Source organism: Accipiter gentilis, chromosome 22 (assembly GCF_929443795.1).
Source record: "Accipiter gentilis chromosome 22, bAccGen1.1, whole genome shotgun sequence".
Classification (NCBI taxonomy): domain Eukaryota; kingdom Metazoa; phylum Chordata; class Aves; order Accipitriformes; family Accipitridae; genus Astur; species Astur gentilis.
Window position 1 is genome coordinate 20,761,521 of NC_064901.1, and position 19,822 is coordinate 20,781,342.

The following is a 19,822-nucleotide window of genomic DNA, read 5'->3' on the forward strand; positions in this document are numbered from 1 at the left end:
TATGTATACCTCACCTCTTTTACGTGTTCCGGGATGCATTGTGCTGTTCAGGTACGTGACTGCACTCTTCTTGCGCTGCAGGGAAGAATATAACAATTTTTGTTGGTTAATATTACATAGTAGTACTAAGTGAGATTACTGGCTGTTCTGTTTTCTGAAGCACAGCTTCAGAAAGGTTGTTTTTTTTACACTACTGCTGACATCTGGACTGCTTCAGGCTGATATGCAAGCAGACCTAATGGTAAGACTAACACACGCTGCCATTTAACATCAGCTTTACATAAGAGGCAGAAAAAGATGCATTAGAAGAACATCCCAATGCATTTACTATTTAAAAATCTGAGGGTCCTATCATTGCAATGGCCTTTTGAATTATAAATGATAGCTTGCCTATGTAGTTAGGACTGAGATCGCTTAGGAGATAGCAACATGGCAGAAAAGACATACAAGCTCAGAATGAAAATACCAGCTTTCCCCAGCAAAAAATTAATACCTCAGGCTCAAAAACGGCTCCACTGTACACTGGATTTGCTGTTGTTCTTCTTTTCCTCTCTTGTCGCTTACTTTGGATTTCTTGTAAAACAAAGCATTCAGGTTAGAAAACAACGGGTCTCAGAAATTATATAAAGTCCTCAGAATTCATTTCTACATTTCTACATTTCTACAGAACACCAATCATGCTGAATATAGGCAACGTTGTTGTACTTCTAATTTCTGAAGGTTTGAAAACTAAGAGCTGACAAGGAATACAAATGCAGTGCTCAACTAACTAACGAAATGACTGCCATCTTCTCGCCAAGTACTCCACGACTAAGACGTTTTAAACTCATGGTCAGTGTAGTTGGGATTTGAAACAAAAAGCCTCTGGTAACCTTGTTGATACTTAAAAATAAACACAGTACAAAAATATGCAAGCCATTGAAATATTAGGCTGTATTTCACTGTATAGGATTAAGGAGATTAAACTATAAACCCAATTATAATCTATTAACTCATTCACTACAGATTACAGTTCCGTGACATCATGAAATAAAAGAAAAGCCCACATGTGGGTTACAGTAAAATTAACCATGGTGTAACTTTGCAGATACAGGGGTTGTCCAGAAAGCAATGGGATTGTCACAAATTGCTTTCCTACCATCAGAGCATACATGTTCTTCCCAACCGCTGATCTCTGCTGCATAAGTAATTGGTTTGTTTCAATGTAATAAAAGGAATAAAAAAAGTATGCACAACAAACTAAGTTAGATCAAGAGTGCAGACATCCCAAATGTACTTTTGTGCAAGAAAATACTGCACTTAATACACAAATATTTTGGACCCGTACTTTCAATTCAGAAAGGCCATGAAACAGGGAGTTCAAGAACCAACTTAAGACGTTTTTCCTACCTTCCAGATGGTCATGAGTAACTAGTCCCAGAGACACCATGAAGGCAAGTTTCTGTGAGGGGGGAGAAAAAAAGATCATGACAAGTCCAACCATTAGGATGAGCTATGTCACTTAGGCCCTTTGAAGTCAGTTGACAGGTAACTACGGAACAAAAATGTTATTGGTAATACTTTGCTTCTATAAATCACTTTTCATTCATATATGTCAAACTGCTTTACAGAGGACAGACAACAGTCCCATTTTCTAGATGGGAACCTAACCTGAGACACAAGGAAATGCCAATTGCTCACCATCACAGAGCTGGCAGAGGTGGGAACAAGAAAGTAGTTTCTTTACTTACAGGCCAGCACTGAACCAACTATATGATTGGCTCTTAGTAAATACCAACACAGTTCAATTGCCAGCAAAATATTGGTAGTCGAAGATCATTCTCCATATACTGTGAACTACACGCAGCAACTCTGGTTTACATTTGCCATTTGACAAGGGCTATGGCTTTCTGAAAGGATTCTAATTTTAACACAGGAAGTGCACAGACATGTAAAAATCAGAATTTGTACTGACAACAGTTAATGCTCCACAGTAGTCCATTTGAACCCACCTACAAAAACAAATGTAGTAGAGCATTTAGCTGTAATCAGTTCCAAAGCCCTACACGGCAGAAAGGCTTTAAGAAACAGCCATTCTGGCCAGTCTTTTCCCCCAAAACCAACTGGACTGAAACTTGAATAAAACCCATGCAGAATGTGAACATATATGACTCTTTCCGTCTTGCTCACCAGAGCAGAAATATTTTATAAAGCAAAATAAAGACATTTCTCCAGCATTAAAAATAACTCCAGAAGTCTAAACCCTCAAAGGAATGGAAATCAAAACTGTAATCTAAGCCTCCTGGTTGAAGTATCAAGAAGGAAATTATGATCTTCTATCTTACAAAAGAGTCAGAAGTCAAATGCATTCCAGGACTGAAAAATGCAATGCATTATATTTATTTAGAGTTCTTATTCTGTAGCCTTATCAACGACTACTGTCCAACAAGAATGTATGGAATGTTAAAGTTAGGGAGTCTTGAGGGAACAGAGAGGGAAAAATGTTTTCTGAAGGACAGAGTGTTTCCTTTTTTTCTTAAAAGAAAGCTCTGGGTGTGTTCTGATACCTGTGGATTTTCTTCTCGTTTTGGCTTCGGTGCAGCAGGTGGAGTAACTGTACGACTTTCTGTTTGCTTCTCTTCTGCTTCCACGTGTGGTTTAATAGTCTAAAAAGAAAGCGTTTCTCTCATTCAGTGATCAGAATGACTTTTTTTACTTTGACTAAGAAAGCAAAACAAATACTTTTGCAGATACAGGAGAAAAACAGTTTTAAAGCTGGCAGTGTACTAACAAAGACTTAATTGACAAATCTGATGTGAGAGGAATGTTAAATAAAGTGTTTTCCTTTAACAAAGGATGAACAGCCTTACCACCATGCCATTAACCCACGCAGCCATGCAAGCAATAAAAGTAATCTTAAGAGTTAATTCCATTACAGAAATCACTATATGGTATGGGAAAACTAACAGACCCTTTAAGAAAAAGCATCCCATGGAAGACTTCCAGATAGAAACCATTCTGCATGGCACATCCATTTTGTACTTCTCACTCCTCAGTCTTCATATTTCATAGAATTATGAATGGCTCAAAAACTGTCTCTGTGACTCCTACAATCTCAGATGTTTCTGAAGCTTTTTTCTTTTCTGAAGTCATAATCCTCTGCAATGGTATCCCAAACCCTGCATGACAATCCTCAGCCCATGGCATAGCGGTTTAGGCTACAAACTGAGTGAGGAAAGCTACAGAGAGACAAACTTTTCCCCTTTACAATATGGAGAAAATATACAGAAAAATTCATGTATTGCTAAACCACCACAATTCTATATGTTTTTCAACAGCTGAATTGCCAGTAATTATTCAAAGAGCAAACAAATATTGCTGACATCAAAAGGAATAGATATCAAAAATATAGTATTGTAGAAGTACAACTCCAAATCAAACAAAAAGGGCACTCATTGCTGAGTAACTTGTGGCACAGCCTTGAGGTATGCAAGAACCTACTCATGAGAATTAATAAGCAGAATTGAGCATGAGCATATCTTTTATGCACATAATTTTCAGTCTCCATAGGTGACTTCAAAAGCAGAAGGTAACTTGAAGGCACATTAGTCTATGAATGAGTTACAAATGAAATACGTACTATTATTATTTATATAAATTACATAAATATTATATGTTATAGATAAAGTATTCTATTATACAATATTATACTATTACTAACATACAATATATGGTAGAGTAAAAAGTGAAACAGAAGATTGCTTTACTTGAACTGAATGGCAAGGACTCTCAGTTGCAATCCACACTGACTAAAGTAATGTTTTATTTTATAAAAGTTTTTTCTGGAGAGAGACTATAAAACTAAACATCTAGAACTCTCTGTTTCTGAGGGTCTCCTTTCCACTCAATCAATCCAGTTTAGTCACAGGGAACTATCAGTCTTCAGAAGCTGAGTTAGACTATTTTGCCTCCAATCACGAGACTGCAAGATCAAGGAAGAAATGGCTACATTTATCGTATTAAACACCCCTACAATTTTGCGTAATTTTTGCCTTTCATGTAGCCACCCTTTGAAAAACAGAAACACATAAAATATTTTTCCAGTGTTTCCTAAAGGCTTGGTGTGAACATGGATTACAGTTTGTACTTGGTCTCCAAGATAGTAGTACAGTCCTGCGATGTAGCTTGCTTATAAACTACTGAAGTTAAAACAGTAGGGGGAGCATAAAAACACTGAAGCATGAGTAAAAGATTCCAACAGCCCATATTAAAGAAAATGGTAACTTCTACCCCAAGAGTTGCAAGTCATTCCATAATTTGTCCTATTGTTGGAACATGAGTATCTCCAGTACCCACTGAAAATTTCTCCATGGTTGTCATCCCCTCCAAATCGGCACAGTAAAGCAATAAACCTGGTACGTTGCATTAGTAGATACTTTCTTATCTGTACCTGTTTTTCAATGTTTGGTTTGCTGATCTGTACAGTCTGAGGTCCAGCGAGCCTGGTACCTGGTGCTGCTATCACGATGCTGGTGAGCTGTGCCATAGGGAAAGTTTTGGCTATGGTTGCTGTCTGCCCATTAACTACACGAACTGGATGTATGGAGTTCTGAGAGTTGGGTAAAGAGGTGGGTGTGAACTTCGTTGTCAACATCACAGGTCTCTGAATAAGCTGAGGAGCTGCAAGCATTGGAGGAGGTGCTGGGGCAATAGGAATGTTATTTTGGGCAACTGGTTTAGGTCGAACCTACAAAAAAAAAAAAAAGAAAAAAGAAAAGGAAAGAGATTTGTATATCAGTATTTCAGATGAACTTTTTTACTAAGTCTTTCAATTCAGCCTGTATAATCTGCAGAAGGTTGCTTGATTTTTTATAGAATGTAATTTTTAGCATAGTGTCCTAAGTATGCTATGAGAAGGAAAAGCCACATTTTCAAACCTACTTGCATAAAACCCATCCATAACATTTGCATATGCAGTCACTGTCCCCGAAATGGTATTTGGATGCATAGACACTTATATTGCATGTTTATTGCCAAGTGCCTTATCTGTATCTAAATCAACATATTGGTTTTGCAAGCCAAAAAATTCATGTAATATTTACAGACACAGCTGAGGCTCTCATGTTAAAACTGTGTCTCAGGGCTTTATACTGAGCCTCCAAGAAATCATGAACAGTTGATTGTGCCCTGAAAGAAATAATTAAAATTTTCAGCAAATCCCTGTTACCTTTGTCAACTCCATATATTATTTAGACACCTGCACAACCAATCTTGCTAAGCAAAAAAATTGCCAAGATTATATATTAATCCCTCATTGAAAGTGCTAAAGGCTACACATAAATGCAGTCATTACTCTTTTCTTCTTTCACAAGAAAGAAAAGAGCCACAAGAATCTTCATACACTCTACCACCAATACTTGCTTATTTCTTTCCCATTGTTAAATTTGTACTTATCACATCATTAGAGTACAGAAGTAGAATGCATTACTCTGAAAATAAAGTCTTTTTCCTTATTTGATTCCTTTTGTCCTATCTACCTTTAATACTCCATAATGCATTTTATCATGGAAAACTAGGTCACATTCCAACAGATCTCACCATCCTCAAATCTTAATCAGATACCAGCCTATATTTTCCTTTTTTCTTTTGTAAAAGATTTAGACTTTTATTCACAGTACCATGTATTTCTTACAAATGAAAAAGTTCCTCCAAGACGTTTTAAGTGAATAAGCAATCTGTGTCTTTCCCAAACCATGAAAAAAAAAGTAAACCACAAGTTTTACTGCTCGGCTGCAAACAGAGGTCACTCTCTGTTGCAATACAGAAATACTTGGGAACAATCTAGAGACATATTGTTTTTTCTTTTTTACTCATGAGCAGCAAACAACATTTAGAGCAACTGAAGGCCTTGTGTGATGCTTTGATTTTTTTTGACACCTGTTCCATGGGTTCATTTCATTTGATGTAAATAGGATCATATATGATCATCATATGCACATTTCATAATCACAGACTCATGCAGGTTGGGAGGTGGCTCAGGAGGTCTCTAATTCAACCTCCTGCTCAGAGCAGGGCCAACACTAAATGCAGACCAGGTTGCTCAGGGCTTTGTCCAGATAGGTCTTGTAAAACTCCAAGGATGGAGCTTCCACAATGTCTCCAGGAAGCCTCTTCCACTCCTAATTGTCCTCAAAGAGAGAACTGTTTCCTTATACAAGGTCTAAACCTTCCCTGTTCCAATTTATGATCATCGTCCATAATTCTCCTGCTAAGCACCTATGTCTCCATCTTCTTGTTAATTTCCTTGTTGATATTGGAATTAAGGCTGCTGTTAGGGTGCCCCTGAAACCTCTTCTCCAAACTGAACAAGCCCAGAACCCTCAGCCTCCCCTTGCAGGTCATATATTCCTGCCCCCCCCCCCCCCCCGCCCTCATCTTAGAGGCCTTCCTTCCCTGGATTCATTCAAATTTATCAACCAGGGGGGCCGAAACTGCATGCTGTGTATCACATCCAGCATCCAGTTTTATGATTGCTGAGGAAAGGTGGATAATCTCTTCCCTTAACCTACTGGCTGCAGTCCTGTTGGTAGAGCCCAATAGGCTGCCAGGCTTCTTTGCTGCCAGGGCACATCACTAGTTTAGCGACTGTCAACCAAGACCTTTTAAGCAGTGCTGCTCCCTAGCCAGCCAGCCCCCAGCCTGTACTTCTGCAGGGGGCTAGTCCATTCCAGGTGCAAGACTTTGCCTTTTTCCGTGCTGAAGCTCAAGACATTCCTGCTGGCCCATTCCTCTGTCCTGTCTAGGGCCCTCTGAATGTCAGCACTGCCCTCAAGAGTATTGACTGCACCCTCAAATTTGGCATCACCTGCAAACCTCTTGAAGATGAATTGTCTCCTCTACCAGGTCACCAATAAAGACTGACAGAAATGATGTTCATAGAAACTCTCGCCTATCTATGCTATAATTAAGTTCCTCCTTCTATTGCTTGTTCTCTGTACACTCACCTGTGGAAGAAAATTTGGACGAGGAGTAAGTCTGGGAGGAGGGATGAACTGCGGCACTTTTATGGGCTGAGGCGTAGCCTGAACCTGCTAGAAGAACATAAGAGATCAGGAAGAGGAAAAATAGCTCTGCAGTTGTTCACCAAAGTCAACGTCCTCAATGTATTTGCAGACCTGATGTCCCTGGTTTTTCACTCTGTAAATAGTTTTTCACAGTAACAGGTTCCTCATTAGAAATGTATTAAAGACAGAGCTAATCTTACTTTCCAGTTCCTACACCTTGCTTCATAAATTGAAGGTATCTTTTCTTTTAGTTCAACTGTACTAACTACTGTGCTCTGCAATCTAAAACCATTTCATCTGAAGATAATGAAAACTCCTATTTGTTTTAATAGGTAAAAATTAGCTTTACAATGGACAGAAAATAATAACAGACTTTGATGCCCAGCTATATGAACCATTGTCCTTTCATACTGAATGGCATACGGAAGAATGAAAGAGCATCTCACGCAAACAGAAAAGAACTGAAAGTTACAAGTCTTTTAGCAATGTTAGTGACACTATGAGGGGCTCTAAATACACAACTTGAAATTTTCAAAAGCAGGCCATTCATTTGAAACAATTAAGATCTGATTTTAAGGCATCCTAAGTACTTCCCTGTCTAACTGAAATCAGTTGGACAGAGCTGCCACAAAATTAACCTCTGAACAGCACTACTAGCTACCCTAAGTTGAGTACCCAGTGAGCTTCTCCGAAATTAATGTCTGTGTTAGTTTCCACCCTTCTATACTTCTGTCCACCCACATAAGACTGCAATTTACTTCAAAAAGGTCTTGTACTGATTAATTAATGCTTGGGAGAATATTCTGAGATTTTTGATGAAATTTGCTACAGAAACATAAATCATGAACTATTATTAAAACAAAATCACCTCCCCAAATCTAAGTTATTCAGCAAAGAAATGAAGCACAGACAGAAAGGACAGACAACAGTGGTGCAAGCGATGACATGGGAAAAGAGAACAGTAGAAAAAACTCCACTCAAAGAGTCTTCTCTATTCTGATTGCAAACATATGCCTCATTAGGAAGCAAACTTGCTTCCATTTGCATTATGGAACTGTGTTTTTTAATAAAGATAAATTGGATTTTTGTTTAGTGAAGCCTTAGCCTTTATTCCAAAAGTAAAATTTCCCTGTCATGATGTTATACAATGACTGGTTTCCAGACCATGAAGCCTATATAACCCAATTTTAAAACATTGCTTCTTTTATTTCTAGGTGGCTAACCATTCTGGAAAAGACTATGTGATGTCATCAAACACTTTCCAAAATACATACTTAAAGAACAGGATCTGCGTATGTGTATGAAAAAGTGGTGAGCAAAGACATGGTAGTGGGCAGAGTTAAGTGATGTGTCTAGCACCAGAGACTTTTTATCACGCAAAGGGAACGCGAGAGTTTGACTCAAAATACGTAAGATGAAAATCCACACTGATCAAATGAAGAAAGTCTGACATCTCCTTTACCGAAGAAAAGAGTCGGAATTCTGCAGAACACAGTCACGTAGATTAGGTAGGGGCAAAGCAATCATTACTTCCCCATGACTAACAACTACTAATAGGGGAAACTTTACACAGAGGTCATAATAGCACTGATTTAATTCTATAAAGCAAAACAGTAGTAACAATCCGTGTAGATAGTAAATGCTTTTCTCTTAGACTACCATTTTAAGAATGTCAACTAGTGAAGATTCACATGTCCCTACTATTCTCCTTCCTGTGCAAAAAACTGACTTTCCCCCCACCCCCCCCCACCCCATAGCCCTCTTGTAAACCAAACCAACGCATATCTGCAGGGCAAACACATGGAACGCTTACCAAAGTTACTGTGTTTTTTGCCACTATTTGGACCGCCTCAGCTCCTGGCCCAGTGACCTTATTTGTTGTCTGGAGGTTGACTGGTGCATTCTGCGCATCAGTGCTGAGGACTGCTTTCTGATTGTTGTTGATAGCAGTAACCATGGCAATGGTAGGTCTCTGACCCACAACAGAGGCAGGCATGGTCGCAGTTGCTGCTTTCAAGACGAGAGGTAGTGTCTTAGTGGTGATCATAGAAGCTGTAGTTACAGTTTTCTAAAGGAAACAGAAAACACACTGTAAGAGACAGAGACACTTCGTATCAGACAGGACGTGGGTTGGTTAGTCAGAAACAATAGACAGTAAGAGAAAGAAAAGGCAGCACTGAGTCTATCTACCTACTGTTCAGACAAGAACATTATCTTATGTCTCTGAAAACTGGATAGCTAGAAAGGATTCTCATTTGAGGCACCTGTTGGGTCTATTTCAGTCACCTGCAGCATTACAGATTGATTCAAAACAAATTCCTGACAAAATGACAATCAAGTGTTAGTAGTGGCATATGCATTTCCGGATCTTTTAGTTTTATATTACTTCCAAACATATACTGTCAATATCAAACCTGTAAGGTGGAGGTTTATGAAACATACCAGCAAACTAGCTTCTCAATTAAAACTCAATTTTTCAAATGGAAACTTCATTTACAGAGATCCTCACAATCAGAGGAAGAGGGGAAAAAACATTCATAAATTGGTTTCTTTAAGAACAAAAACATATTTTGATTTTGGGTATCCCAAATTTCGGTTTTAGCCATACATACAGTTATGTAGCCCTTAGCTTTCTTTCCTAAGAGTATCAGTAGGGCTATCCTGAAGTTGTATGAGCTGGCTGCTAGTCTGTCCAGCTGCAGGCAATTAAGTTTAACTTCCGTGCAATGGGCTGGTTTTGGAACATATATGTGATGCCATGATTGCTCTTGGCCTGTTTTAATGAGAGTGGTTTTGAATCACTTAATGCCAGCATTTATCTGAAATGCCTGAACACACTATGCCCACAAATTCCAAAGTTAAAACAACTATAATTTCATAGTTTTGTTTTAAAATGTACTGTCTTCTAAGATGTTAAGGGAAATGGACAATTATGAATCTCATTCAAAAAGCAACAAGGCAAGAGAGTCTCCATATAAAACCAGAACAGTGTGCACAGAAAACTCATGACAAGTGACACCCAACAGAATGGCAAGTGAGCTTATTTCTTTTCTTTTTGGTGTAAAAAATCTGTTGTACCAATGGCACTGCATCTCCAAAACAGTTATTGGCACAATCGGATGCTCTCAGTGTGAAATAACCACCATTCCCTCCTGATGTCAGCACTAGGCTCTACAACAGGAAAAAATGGAGAACCAGGGATCAGGCAGTCTTTTTCAAATTCTGAACACGCCTCATTTAGACTGCTTGATTTTAGTCACACAAGACCTTTCTCTTCTTTCTAATAAAATAATATAAATACATTTCCAGTTGGATTCTTCAGCATTTTCACCAATATTATTTCCTTAAACAAAAACACATTTTACCTTCACACTTCTTATTTCATAATGCTTAAACTATATCCCCTGTTAATTATGCATAAGTGTGGAAAAAAATTCAAACACTGTATAATGCCAAATCAAAGGATAATTCATGCTTCAGTTTTATACATTTATACAAAATCCAGACATAATTAACTTTTCCTTGTTGCAATACGAACAATTCCCTTAACTTTGAGATTCAAGAACTTATTGACCTCTGCTGCACTTTCTCCAAAGCAAGAGGCTCCACTTCTCTAATGCAGTAACATTATTCAAGCTTTTCCAATGAGATGTAACATGGTATAATTTTCACAAGCATTACATTAATCCATAAACATTTTAAAGAAAAGCGTAATCAATCATGTAATACAAGACTGTGACTCTTTCAAGGGGTTCTAGTAAGTCTGTAAGTACCGAGAGTATAGTTTCAGTCAGCAGATCACAGAGCTTGAATATCCCTGTTACTTTGCTGAGCATTAATTACCTTGGTTATTCTAAAAAGTTTTCAATGCATGAATTCATACTGAAGTGGCATTTGTAGTAAGTCTGCATTATTTCACATAATAACATGGCAATAATATGACCTTTTAGCAGACTTGGTGCTTTATGAAAATTTAAAAAGCCCTTCTTACTGGACTATATTAAGTATATTAAAATGTCACGATTAAGGCAGCATATATACCTTGATTCCTAAATTTAATTACTCTGAAAATAACCATTGAAAGCATTCTCTTTACTGACACAGCCTTGAAAGATGCATTATTTGCAAAAGTAGGGACCAAAAAACTTTCTAGAGAGACAAAATATTTGACTTCTCTTTGCTGAAAGAGATTGAGGGGCAACAGGACAGTGGCACAACCTTAGATGTGAAATGTATACAGAAGCAAGTGAGGTTACTTCAGAATTACACCAACATAAACAAAAGTAGAAAAGTGTTAAGGATAAAAGCTGGCTTATATATTCAAATGAGAGGATGACCTGCCTTTCAGTTTGTAAGTACTTTCCAAGTACAACTGTATCAATGGTAGTCAAAAGGGTGTAGCAGTTTTTTGACTGTTTCACTAGAGGGCTCTTTAACTTTGAACAAAACCTCAATTTTTACAACCTAGGAGATGACCTGGAAGTTAATGCATGAATGCAAAATCTGGAATATGGAGAAACACATGAAACTGCTTCTGCAGTCATGTTTCCTGACTGAAAAACAGAGATCAGTGATACAGCAAAGAGTGATCCATTGTTTGCCTATAAATATTTTCGGACATGGTAATATTTATTTCTTTTTTCTGTTTTAGCTTTGATACTGATGTTGCTGCTCAGAAATGTCTTTCCCTTAGTTAAGTTTGCTTCATTTCTTCAATATTCTTTTCTGAAAAATACAATTACCTAAGCCTCACAAATATATTTTTAGAGGGCATCCCAAACAACTTGCTGAGTTAAATAAGAGAACTCACAGCCCAACCATTTCTCTCCTCTACTTCCAGGAAAAGGGAAGACAAGAATCACAATCGGTCAAAGCTATGGTTGTGATTCCCGGCAATGTGCATAAAGTAAACTTCACAGGTGAATTCTGCCATCTGCCTATCCAGGTAAACATGAGCTGCTGAGATTGCATCAACAGGTTAAAAGACCTCACATACATTTCTTTTTACAAAACACCTCCGTGCACTTTCTAGCTGTTTTATTAGCACGCTTTGGGGATTTGAAATATTTGAACAGGAGAAACTTGGAATTCCCCTCTCAGTAGAGGCAGAGCACTTTATCTGGTGAATTCTGGGATTACGTCTCTAATCCTATACTGTACTAAAATTCAGTGTACCTTCCCAATAAAGACTTTACTTTCTAAAACTTGAACTTTGCAATTAACATTGTACACTTTTAAATGAATCCTTGCAAACTCAGGTAAATATTATTTGATATGAGTTACATCTGTTTAAAAAGAACCAAGCAGAAAAAGGAGGGAACTGTTTTCTTACATTTTGTTCACAGATACAGTGGGCAATCTGTTAGTCTTTTACAAATAAAGTATTTTAATAATACACCTCATACAGTGTGTGTAAAGACTTTACTGTTTCTTGAGACCTACCGGGTATGGACAGACCATCATTCATGCGCCTATGGAAAAGATAGGTTCATTTGCTAAACTTCCATTTATTTTTAAGAAAGGTGATACTGCCACCCTTCTTTTCTGTGAGGTTATGATTCAACTTGCAAGAACCACATAATCTTTTTGACTCAGATAGGAGGTTATTGCCAAAAAAACCCACAAGACCCATATCTGCATATGCATAGAAGGAGAAATTCATATTGGTACACTAACAGGTGTAAGTGAAAGTCTGCAATTTCCTCTCTGCACTTTTCTTTTTTCTTTTTTCTTTTTTTTAGTGAACTTCACCTTTAGCAAGGAAAATAATTATTGTAGAGATTTTTACCTGTGATCCAATCACGTTTGGAGAGGGTGCAGTAGACTGCTGCTGCTGTTGATGGTGATGTTGCTGTAGCTGTTGTAGTGGTTGCGGCTGTGGTGTCTGTAGTTTGTTTTCTGACTGTGCCAACGGCTGTATCTGAAACTTACTGTCTGGCTGTTCCTGCTTCACTATCAAATTCTTTCGAAGCTGTTCCACCACTCTTTTCTACCAAATAAACAAAAACATAACCAGAAATGATGACAGTTATTTAGCTGCACATATTAGAGAAGATAATAACACTTGAAGTTACATTTATTTAATGTAAATAAAGAACTGCTCGGAAGCTTAGTGGGATTTCTCTTTTTGGAATTTTAAATATTGGTGTTATCTAATGGGCACTGTGTCAAAATAGGCCACAGAGCAGCCAGTACTGCTGCCCAGCAGGATGACCTTGCTGTCCTTGCAGAAACCCACCCACCAAAATTCAGCCCATTCACAAACCACTGCAAGACCTCATTAACCTATATTCACTTGAGACATGTTAGCATTCAGACTCCAAGTTTCTGATTCCTTCAAACACACACTATTCCTAAACAGTGACAAAAAAGGATTTCAGGTTGATGCCTTGGGGCTGACTTCAAGGCAATGGGGATGCCATTTTGTACCAGGCAGCAAAACTGAGTGGAGAGATAGCCAGTCTGAGTGCAAAGCGGGGAATAGGAAGGGCATTCTGTTCAATATTATTGTCACCTGAAAGAAAATCAGGTAGGGCTACCTACATGGGAAGGAAATGGCACAGATATATTTCTTCCAGCTTAAAGGCTTCCTATTACATTATAGCTTCCATGAAAGTTTGAAATTATTTTTAAAAGCTTCTTCTCCTGGTAGCCATTGTGTCTCTCTAAAGAGTAACTCAACAGACTTAAGAGCTGACCAGGTGTCCTGCAGGGTAAGATACCATGTTGCCACATGGGTAATAAGGGCTCACAATTTATGTTCATATTATACTTTAGTGTGGACAAGGGAAAAACCACCACAATGTTTTTTTTACCTTTTGTGGGCATGATAGAAAATGGACATTTTTTCCTACACTCCAACCACCCTCAAATTAGTACAGCTTTAAAAAGATTTAGATATATACTTAAGCCCCCTTGATCAAGAGCATACGCATACTCCAAAACAGTTACACGACAAGGTTGGCTTCGGAAGAGGACCATGAAGTCAACAGATGTAGGGGCTCAACTGAGAAAACTCTAGTGGAAACAGAAATGGTGAGGAAATCTCAACCAGAGCCAGGTGCTGACAGTGGGCTGCCCCAAGCAGTTTCATTTACACAGAAAGGAAAAGAGAAAAAACCCCAACATTCTGACAGTATCAAATGTTTTGATTTTTGTTTTGAAGCATTAGTATTAAGACACAGTACAAAACAGAGACATGGAGGGGAAAAAAAATCCAGCTATTTACAAGCAACTGAAACAATTTTTCCCCTCAAACTTCTTTCACACAGGATTATGAAATTCTGAGCTAACAAAACATCTGTTCTCTGCATAGTTCTTGTGGACATACTGTAGACTTTTGATTCCGAGTGTCTTGCTTATGATGAGTTAAAACTGCAGTGCCTCACACACTGAATGTGTACCTCTAGCCCAGAAGGCGCAAGGTCCCAAACTGGCAGATTTGAGAACTGGAACTTTAAGAAGCCAAATAAAACACACAAGCAACAAAAAACCCACCCCTGTTTCATAAGGTTGCAATGTGTGAGCTCCCACGACTCACCTTTTTGCACAAGACTGAATTCAGCACCTCAGAGGTGTACAGAAGGTGGACTGCCTGGCTTCTACAAACCCCACAGCCCCGGCTGGGGATGCACGCTCAGTTCCGACGACAACAGAAACACAGGCCCAACCTCACTGAAAATTCAGGGAGTTGGTAATGGACGGCAGCATGAAGGAACTATTTTACACTGCATCTAGAAAAGTGCTAAAAGCTGTCAGAGCCTAAAAGCTGTAAATTGTTTGTTCCCTTCTACAACAAGGAGAAAATAATAGGAGTGTAGAAGGCATTTTTCTAATTCAGATATTATACATAGTTTTAAATAGCCTGTGTCTATCAGCTCATTCGTATACAAAGTAACCGAACAACCATTTAAAATTGCTTTCTGAAAAGATCAACCATGTTAACATGCAAACCAAAGTGCCATGTCAGCAAGCAGATAGAAGAGCTGAAAAAAACATTTCCAGAGAGTAACCCGAGGGGGAGGAGAGGAGAACTGAGCAAAGTAGGAGAGGAAATAATGCAACATGCCTATGGAATACCTGCCAAAAAATGGACTGCACGTACACTGCGCAGGAGGCTAAAGAATTACTGTACCCGGCGTGAACGGGAAGGGAGTTTTTGTCTTCCACAGCTGCCTGTATGAAATTCAGTGATAATGGTGCTCTTCTACCGATTCCCTAACCGGAAGAAATCAGCAGCAATGGCCCAAGAATATGTTTCCATCTTGTTCTTTACAACGGGAGGAACGTTAGTGAAAGGCTTTTTTAAAAAACTAAAAAAGAAAGAGAGGAGAGGGAGAGGCAGGCTGGAGGACTCCTCTGCCACACTGCTACAGCAGGGCGAGAGCCAGCGAGGACGGGAGCAGGGGGGCAGGAGCGAGGTGAGTCACATCGCGTTCGCACGCCGCCTGTTCCACCCCCAGGCCCGAACCACGGAGCGCAGAGCTGGGGAAAAACAGGACCGAAGCACAACTTTTATTAGTGCCTTGTGCAAAAACTGAGGCTCAGCATATTTGGCACAAGACGGATAACATGAGTGGAAAAACACCGTTGCTCTGGAATTCTACGCTAGCCTGTTAGAGGCTGCTGAGAGCTGCCTGGCAGCAGCATATCCTGCCATCCATATCCATTATGCAGATATTAAATTGGAAGAAACATCTAATGCTTTTAAGATTCAGAGAGTAAAACTGAAGTTTGCGGCGCATGCCAATTGCTTACGCAGTTTATTAAGTCGCTTCCACCAACTGTCAGTAAAAACACCACCCTGAAACTACAGAAATCCTTTTACTATCTGCAAGACTGTTGGGATTACCTGTTCGTTATCCAGAGGAAGACTCTGAACGACATATGCCAAAGTTACGTAGCTTAATTAGCAACACCAGCCGAGACTCTCGGGGTTGCACCTACACAGAAACTAAGAGCAGATCTACGCCCTTTTCCAGCACTACCCTCTGCTCGGTCTCAACCCACGCCGCTGGTCTGGCACGGTACGTACAGCTCCTCCACAGCGTCCTGCTGGAACCGCTGCTCCGCAGCCGCACAAGAGCCGCGGCACGTGTCTGTCTGCAGCAACGTTACCAGAGCCTTGTTTTGTAGGGGATTAAACGGGAGGGCAGCATGAAAGAAACTCTTGTCTGCTGTCAGATTCGCTACTTCATTAAAACCGCGTTTTGCAAAATGGCTCTTCAGTTATTTGACTGTTCTTAATCAATTTTGAAGGTGGCTTGTGCTGCAGAAAGTACAACCTGTATAACTGAAATTTGCCAAGGCTGGTATAAAGTCCTAGCTATGTGCCTTAGAGATTGAGTGCCAGTGAGACCAAGGTCATCTAAAAGAATCTAAAGAAATACTCCTAATTCTTTAAATTTAATCATTGCCATCTTTCCTTCCCACTCTTATTTAAGAATATTTAATCCAATTAAATTCTTACTGACAACTTCAAAATTTTAAATTGAGATTAACTCAATCATAAACACATCATCAGAAACACAACATTAGTTTTCTGCATGGCAGAAAGCTCTAACTCTCCCCATATACCTAAAAGTTTCTTTTCCAGCAACACTACAAATATATGAAAAGCATTTGTCTTTCAAGTTTACTGAATTTTCCTCAAAGCCGAATGCCAATCCTCTCTTTACATTCAGAACATGGAAGAAATTAATAATCACATCCTTTCTTCCAAACTGCGTTCTACCCCAAAACTAACTAGCCCTCTGCAACGGTTACTATGAGACTACTTCAAAATCCGTTCGTCGAACAGTGCCCCGTAAGCATACTACATAATCTCCCAGCTCTTGCTGCCTTGACATCTTTATCACTAATCTCATCCAGAACCGTTCACACCACTGAGTTCACAGAGCCCTAGACATCTTATATGACCCTTTCTTAAAGGTAATAATTGTAATCAATATTGTGACATTTAGCGATACCACCTTCTCATTCATGCCACAGGCCAGATCCCAACACAGCATTAGGAGATTATTTTGGTTTGATTAAGCAGAAAATCTGTCTTGTTGGCCATGTATCTGTGCCAAAAGGTGTCTTCTCTGTGCTCACATAAAAAGCTATCACGAATATGTCGCTAGAAGATAAGAAAAGTCCTTGGAGCAAATTTAAAGCTTAGTAAGGTTTAAGTTTAACATTATTAGCTAAGCATTATTTCCATTTTAATCAATCAATCAATAACAAAATAGTTCTCCAAGTACAGCAATTTTTTTAAGTACTAGATTCCTTGTTGTATTTGGTGACACATTTTCTTCTTCATCCAGGAAACACATTCAGAAAAGCATACGTATCTAAAGGAGGGTCTATCTTTAAACTTCAAAAAATATATACAAATTAAAATATAAAAATCTTGTAAAAACGAGACAAGTAAAGTACTAAACAGCTTTGCAATGCATACCTTTTGCATCCGAAAAGCAAAGCTGATGTGGTTTGAATTGCTCAGCTGCCTGCTAGTGACCCACTTTCCTGCTCCACCAATTCCAGGAAGTCAGCTATTAGGGATCCTCTTGGTACCTGTTCCCTCCAGTGACCAAGAAATGTTCTCTGGGATATTAAAATTGCCAACTGCCACGAATGAAATGGTAAGCGAAAGTACCGATTTCAGATAAGTTCTAACTTGGGAGTGGGGAGGATGGAAGGAATTTCACTGCTCTGCAATCTTCCTTTCCAGCCTCACTCCCCTCTCCTTGCCAGCACCATCCCCTGCCGCTACCCAAAAAGAAGTGAAATACCTCTGCTTTTTGACAAACAGAAAGCTACCAAAACTTCTGTGGCAGAAAGAAACAAAAAGATTTTTGGAGCCCTGGCACAGTTAGTCTTTAACCTGCAAAGAGGGCGCATTTTGGGAGTGGAATTTTGCAGTGGAAACATTACAAGCAAGGAGAATAATGGTACACTCATCTGCTGCTTTAAGATAGTATCTAAAATTTAAAATAGTGAAATCCAATTATAGAAACTGATGACGCAGAATCTACACCAGTGAGGGGAAAAAAAAAATACTGTTGTACAAAACAACTTGAATTAAATTTCATTGAAAGAACGATCACAGGACTACGGAAGTATTTTCAGCTATTCTGTGGTTATCCTGAATTTTTGTGGAATTTTGCACTTCTGGCTGTGCTTCACTCATACCCAGATCTTTTTATCAACAAAAAAAAATCTGAACCAACTAAATTAGAAAGAATTTTATTCCAAGAAAAAAAAGTGTGTTACAATTTCCTACTTCTTAAAGGCGATCAAACTGGCACCTGTATCTTTCAGTAGTAAGAAAAGACTCTCTTGGGGCAGGGGTGCTTGTGTCCTGAACGGGAACATAGCAGTGGGACTGGGAGACCACCTCCGCCTCATACTTGAATGCCTTACTGAACATGATTACCAAAACGTGCACTATTCCTTTTTATAGTTTAAAAACCTAATTTTTGTTAAGCTTTTGTTACATACACAGATATCTTAACCATACCCAGTCAATGGTTGCATTGCCAACACTCCAGTAACTGTCCCAAAGAGCACGTGCTGCATTCAGCCCACAGAAAACATGGCTAAAAGCTGCACAAAGAAACAAGGACGACTTCTGCATGTCTAAAACAGGATGCGGAGCGTGTTAGGGGAACTGAATGCTTCTCCTCCCTCTGCCATGATGGTCCTATGGGATAAACTGAGCAATACACTTATGAAACCAATGAGCACTGGAGATGGACCAAGATAGTACTGCTAATTTCGGTACACCCTAAATTCATGAGCTTGCATTGCAATCTTAATATCTTTAATACAATTATGGAACACGGCATAGGGTACCTTGTGTAAAATGGAATTTAAGTAAATCTTCATTCCGTAAAAATCTACTTTGACACTTTGTCCGATAAATATTGTTATATAGCATTGGCATGATGTGAAAAGTATTTTTGTCATTAAAAATGCTGGCAAACTTATTACACTTCATTATATTCTAGACTATTTAAAATAATTACTACAGGTGCGATTCTGAAATAAATACACAGTTCACACATGAACATACGTACTTCGAAAAAGAATGTGGGCTTTTTCCTTTAGAATAGAGAAACACTACCTGAAGTTGCTAGAAATCATTCAGAAGTGAATTATTTAAGTTCTGAAAATAATGTTCATTCCTTCATTCTTAACGAGGGAGAATGCCTATAATTTTTTTATTTTCTTTAAAAATATAGCTAGAATTGTAAATGAAAATAACTAAAAATAGCTGCTGTGCCATTCTGCTTTATGTGACTTCTTGATTGCTTTATTTTCAGTACCGTGTCTTTTACATTTGCAGCACCACGAGATCAATTAATTTTTGGAAGGGAATGTTGTACCATGAAATGCCTTATGCATCACTGTCTTCCCATTTTAGAATTTTTACTCTTGCACAAAGTAGGGAACAGAGACTGAACTAGTTGAAGCAGCACACATACAACATTTTCCTGCAGCTTATATATCAAATAAGCCTAGTATCTACCTTCTTATCTTAGTACTTAGATTAACAGAAAGAAACTTGCAAGAACAGCTACAATAATTAAACAATGAAGCAATTAATGAATGGAGAATTAAATGTATGACAACAGACAGAACAGGAAAAACAGTTAAGTGCAGTACTTTGAATGTAATTAAGGAGGAATGGAATGAAAGGAACGAAATTTATTTTTTAAAAATTGGACAAGGTTTAAAAGGGTTTGTTTTGGTTTAGGTTTTTCTGCTTCCCAGAAATACTTCTGAGTACAAAT

The 19,822-nt window shown here is 38.6% G+C and overlaps 1 protein-coding gene across 13 annotated transcripts in view; it reads right to left on the minus strand.

Moving 5' to 3' along the window:
• The window catches only part of PHF21A (PHD finger protein 21A), a 136,247-nt gene that overhangs the window by 20,191 nt on the left and 96,234 nt on the right, over nucleotides 1–19,822 (minus strand). For 9 of the 13 annotated variants that reach the window (XM_049825069.1, XM_049825072.1, XM_049825062.1 and 6 more), the window contains 8 exons: nucleotides 12,832–13,032; nucleotides 8,857–9,111; nucleotides 6,984–7,070; nucleotides 4,430–4,726; nucleotides 2,547–2,645; nucleotides 1,390–1,441; nucleotides 494–573; nucleotides 15–75 (listed from right to left, as the gene is read on the minus strand). In XM_049825069.1, coding sequence (XP_049681026.1) covers nucleotides 15–75; nucleotides 494–573; nucleotides 1,390–1,441; nucleotides 2,547–2,645; nucleotides 4,430–4,726; nucleotides 6,984–7,070; nucleotides 8,857–9,111; nucleotides 12,832–13,032 — 1,132 coding nt within the window. Of the gene's footprint in view, nucleotides 1–14; nucleotides 76–493; nucleotides 574–1,389; nucleotides 1,442–2,546; nucleotides 2,646–4,429; nucleotides 4,727–6,983; nucleotides 7,071–8,856; nucleotides 9,112–12,831; nucleotides 13,033–14,583; nucleotides 14,890–19,822 lie in introns of those variants that run through there. The other 4 variants (XM_049825070.1, XM_049825073.1, XM_049825068.1 and 1 more) reach the window with 2 other exon arrangements.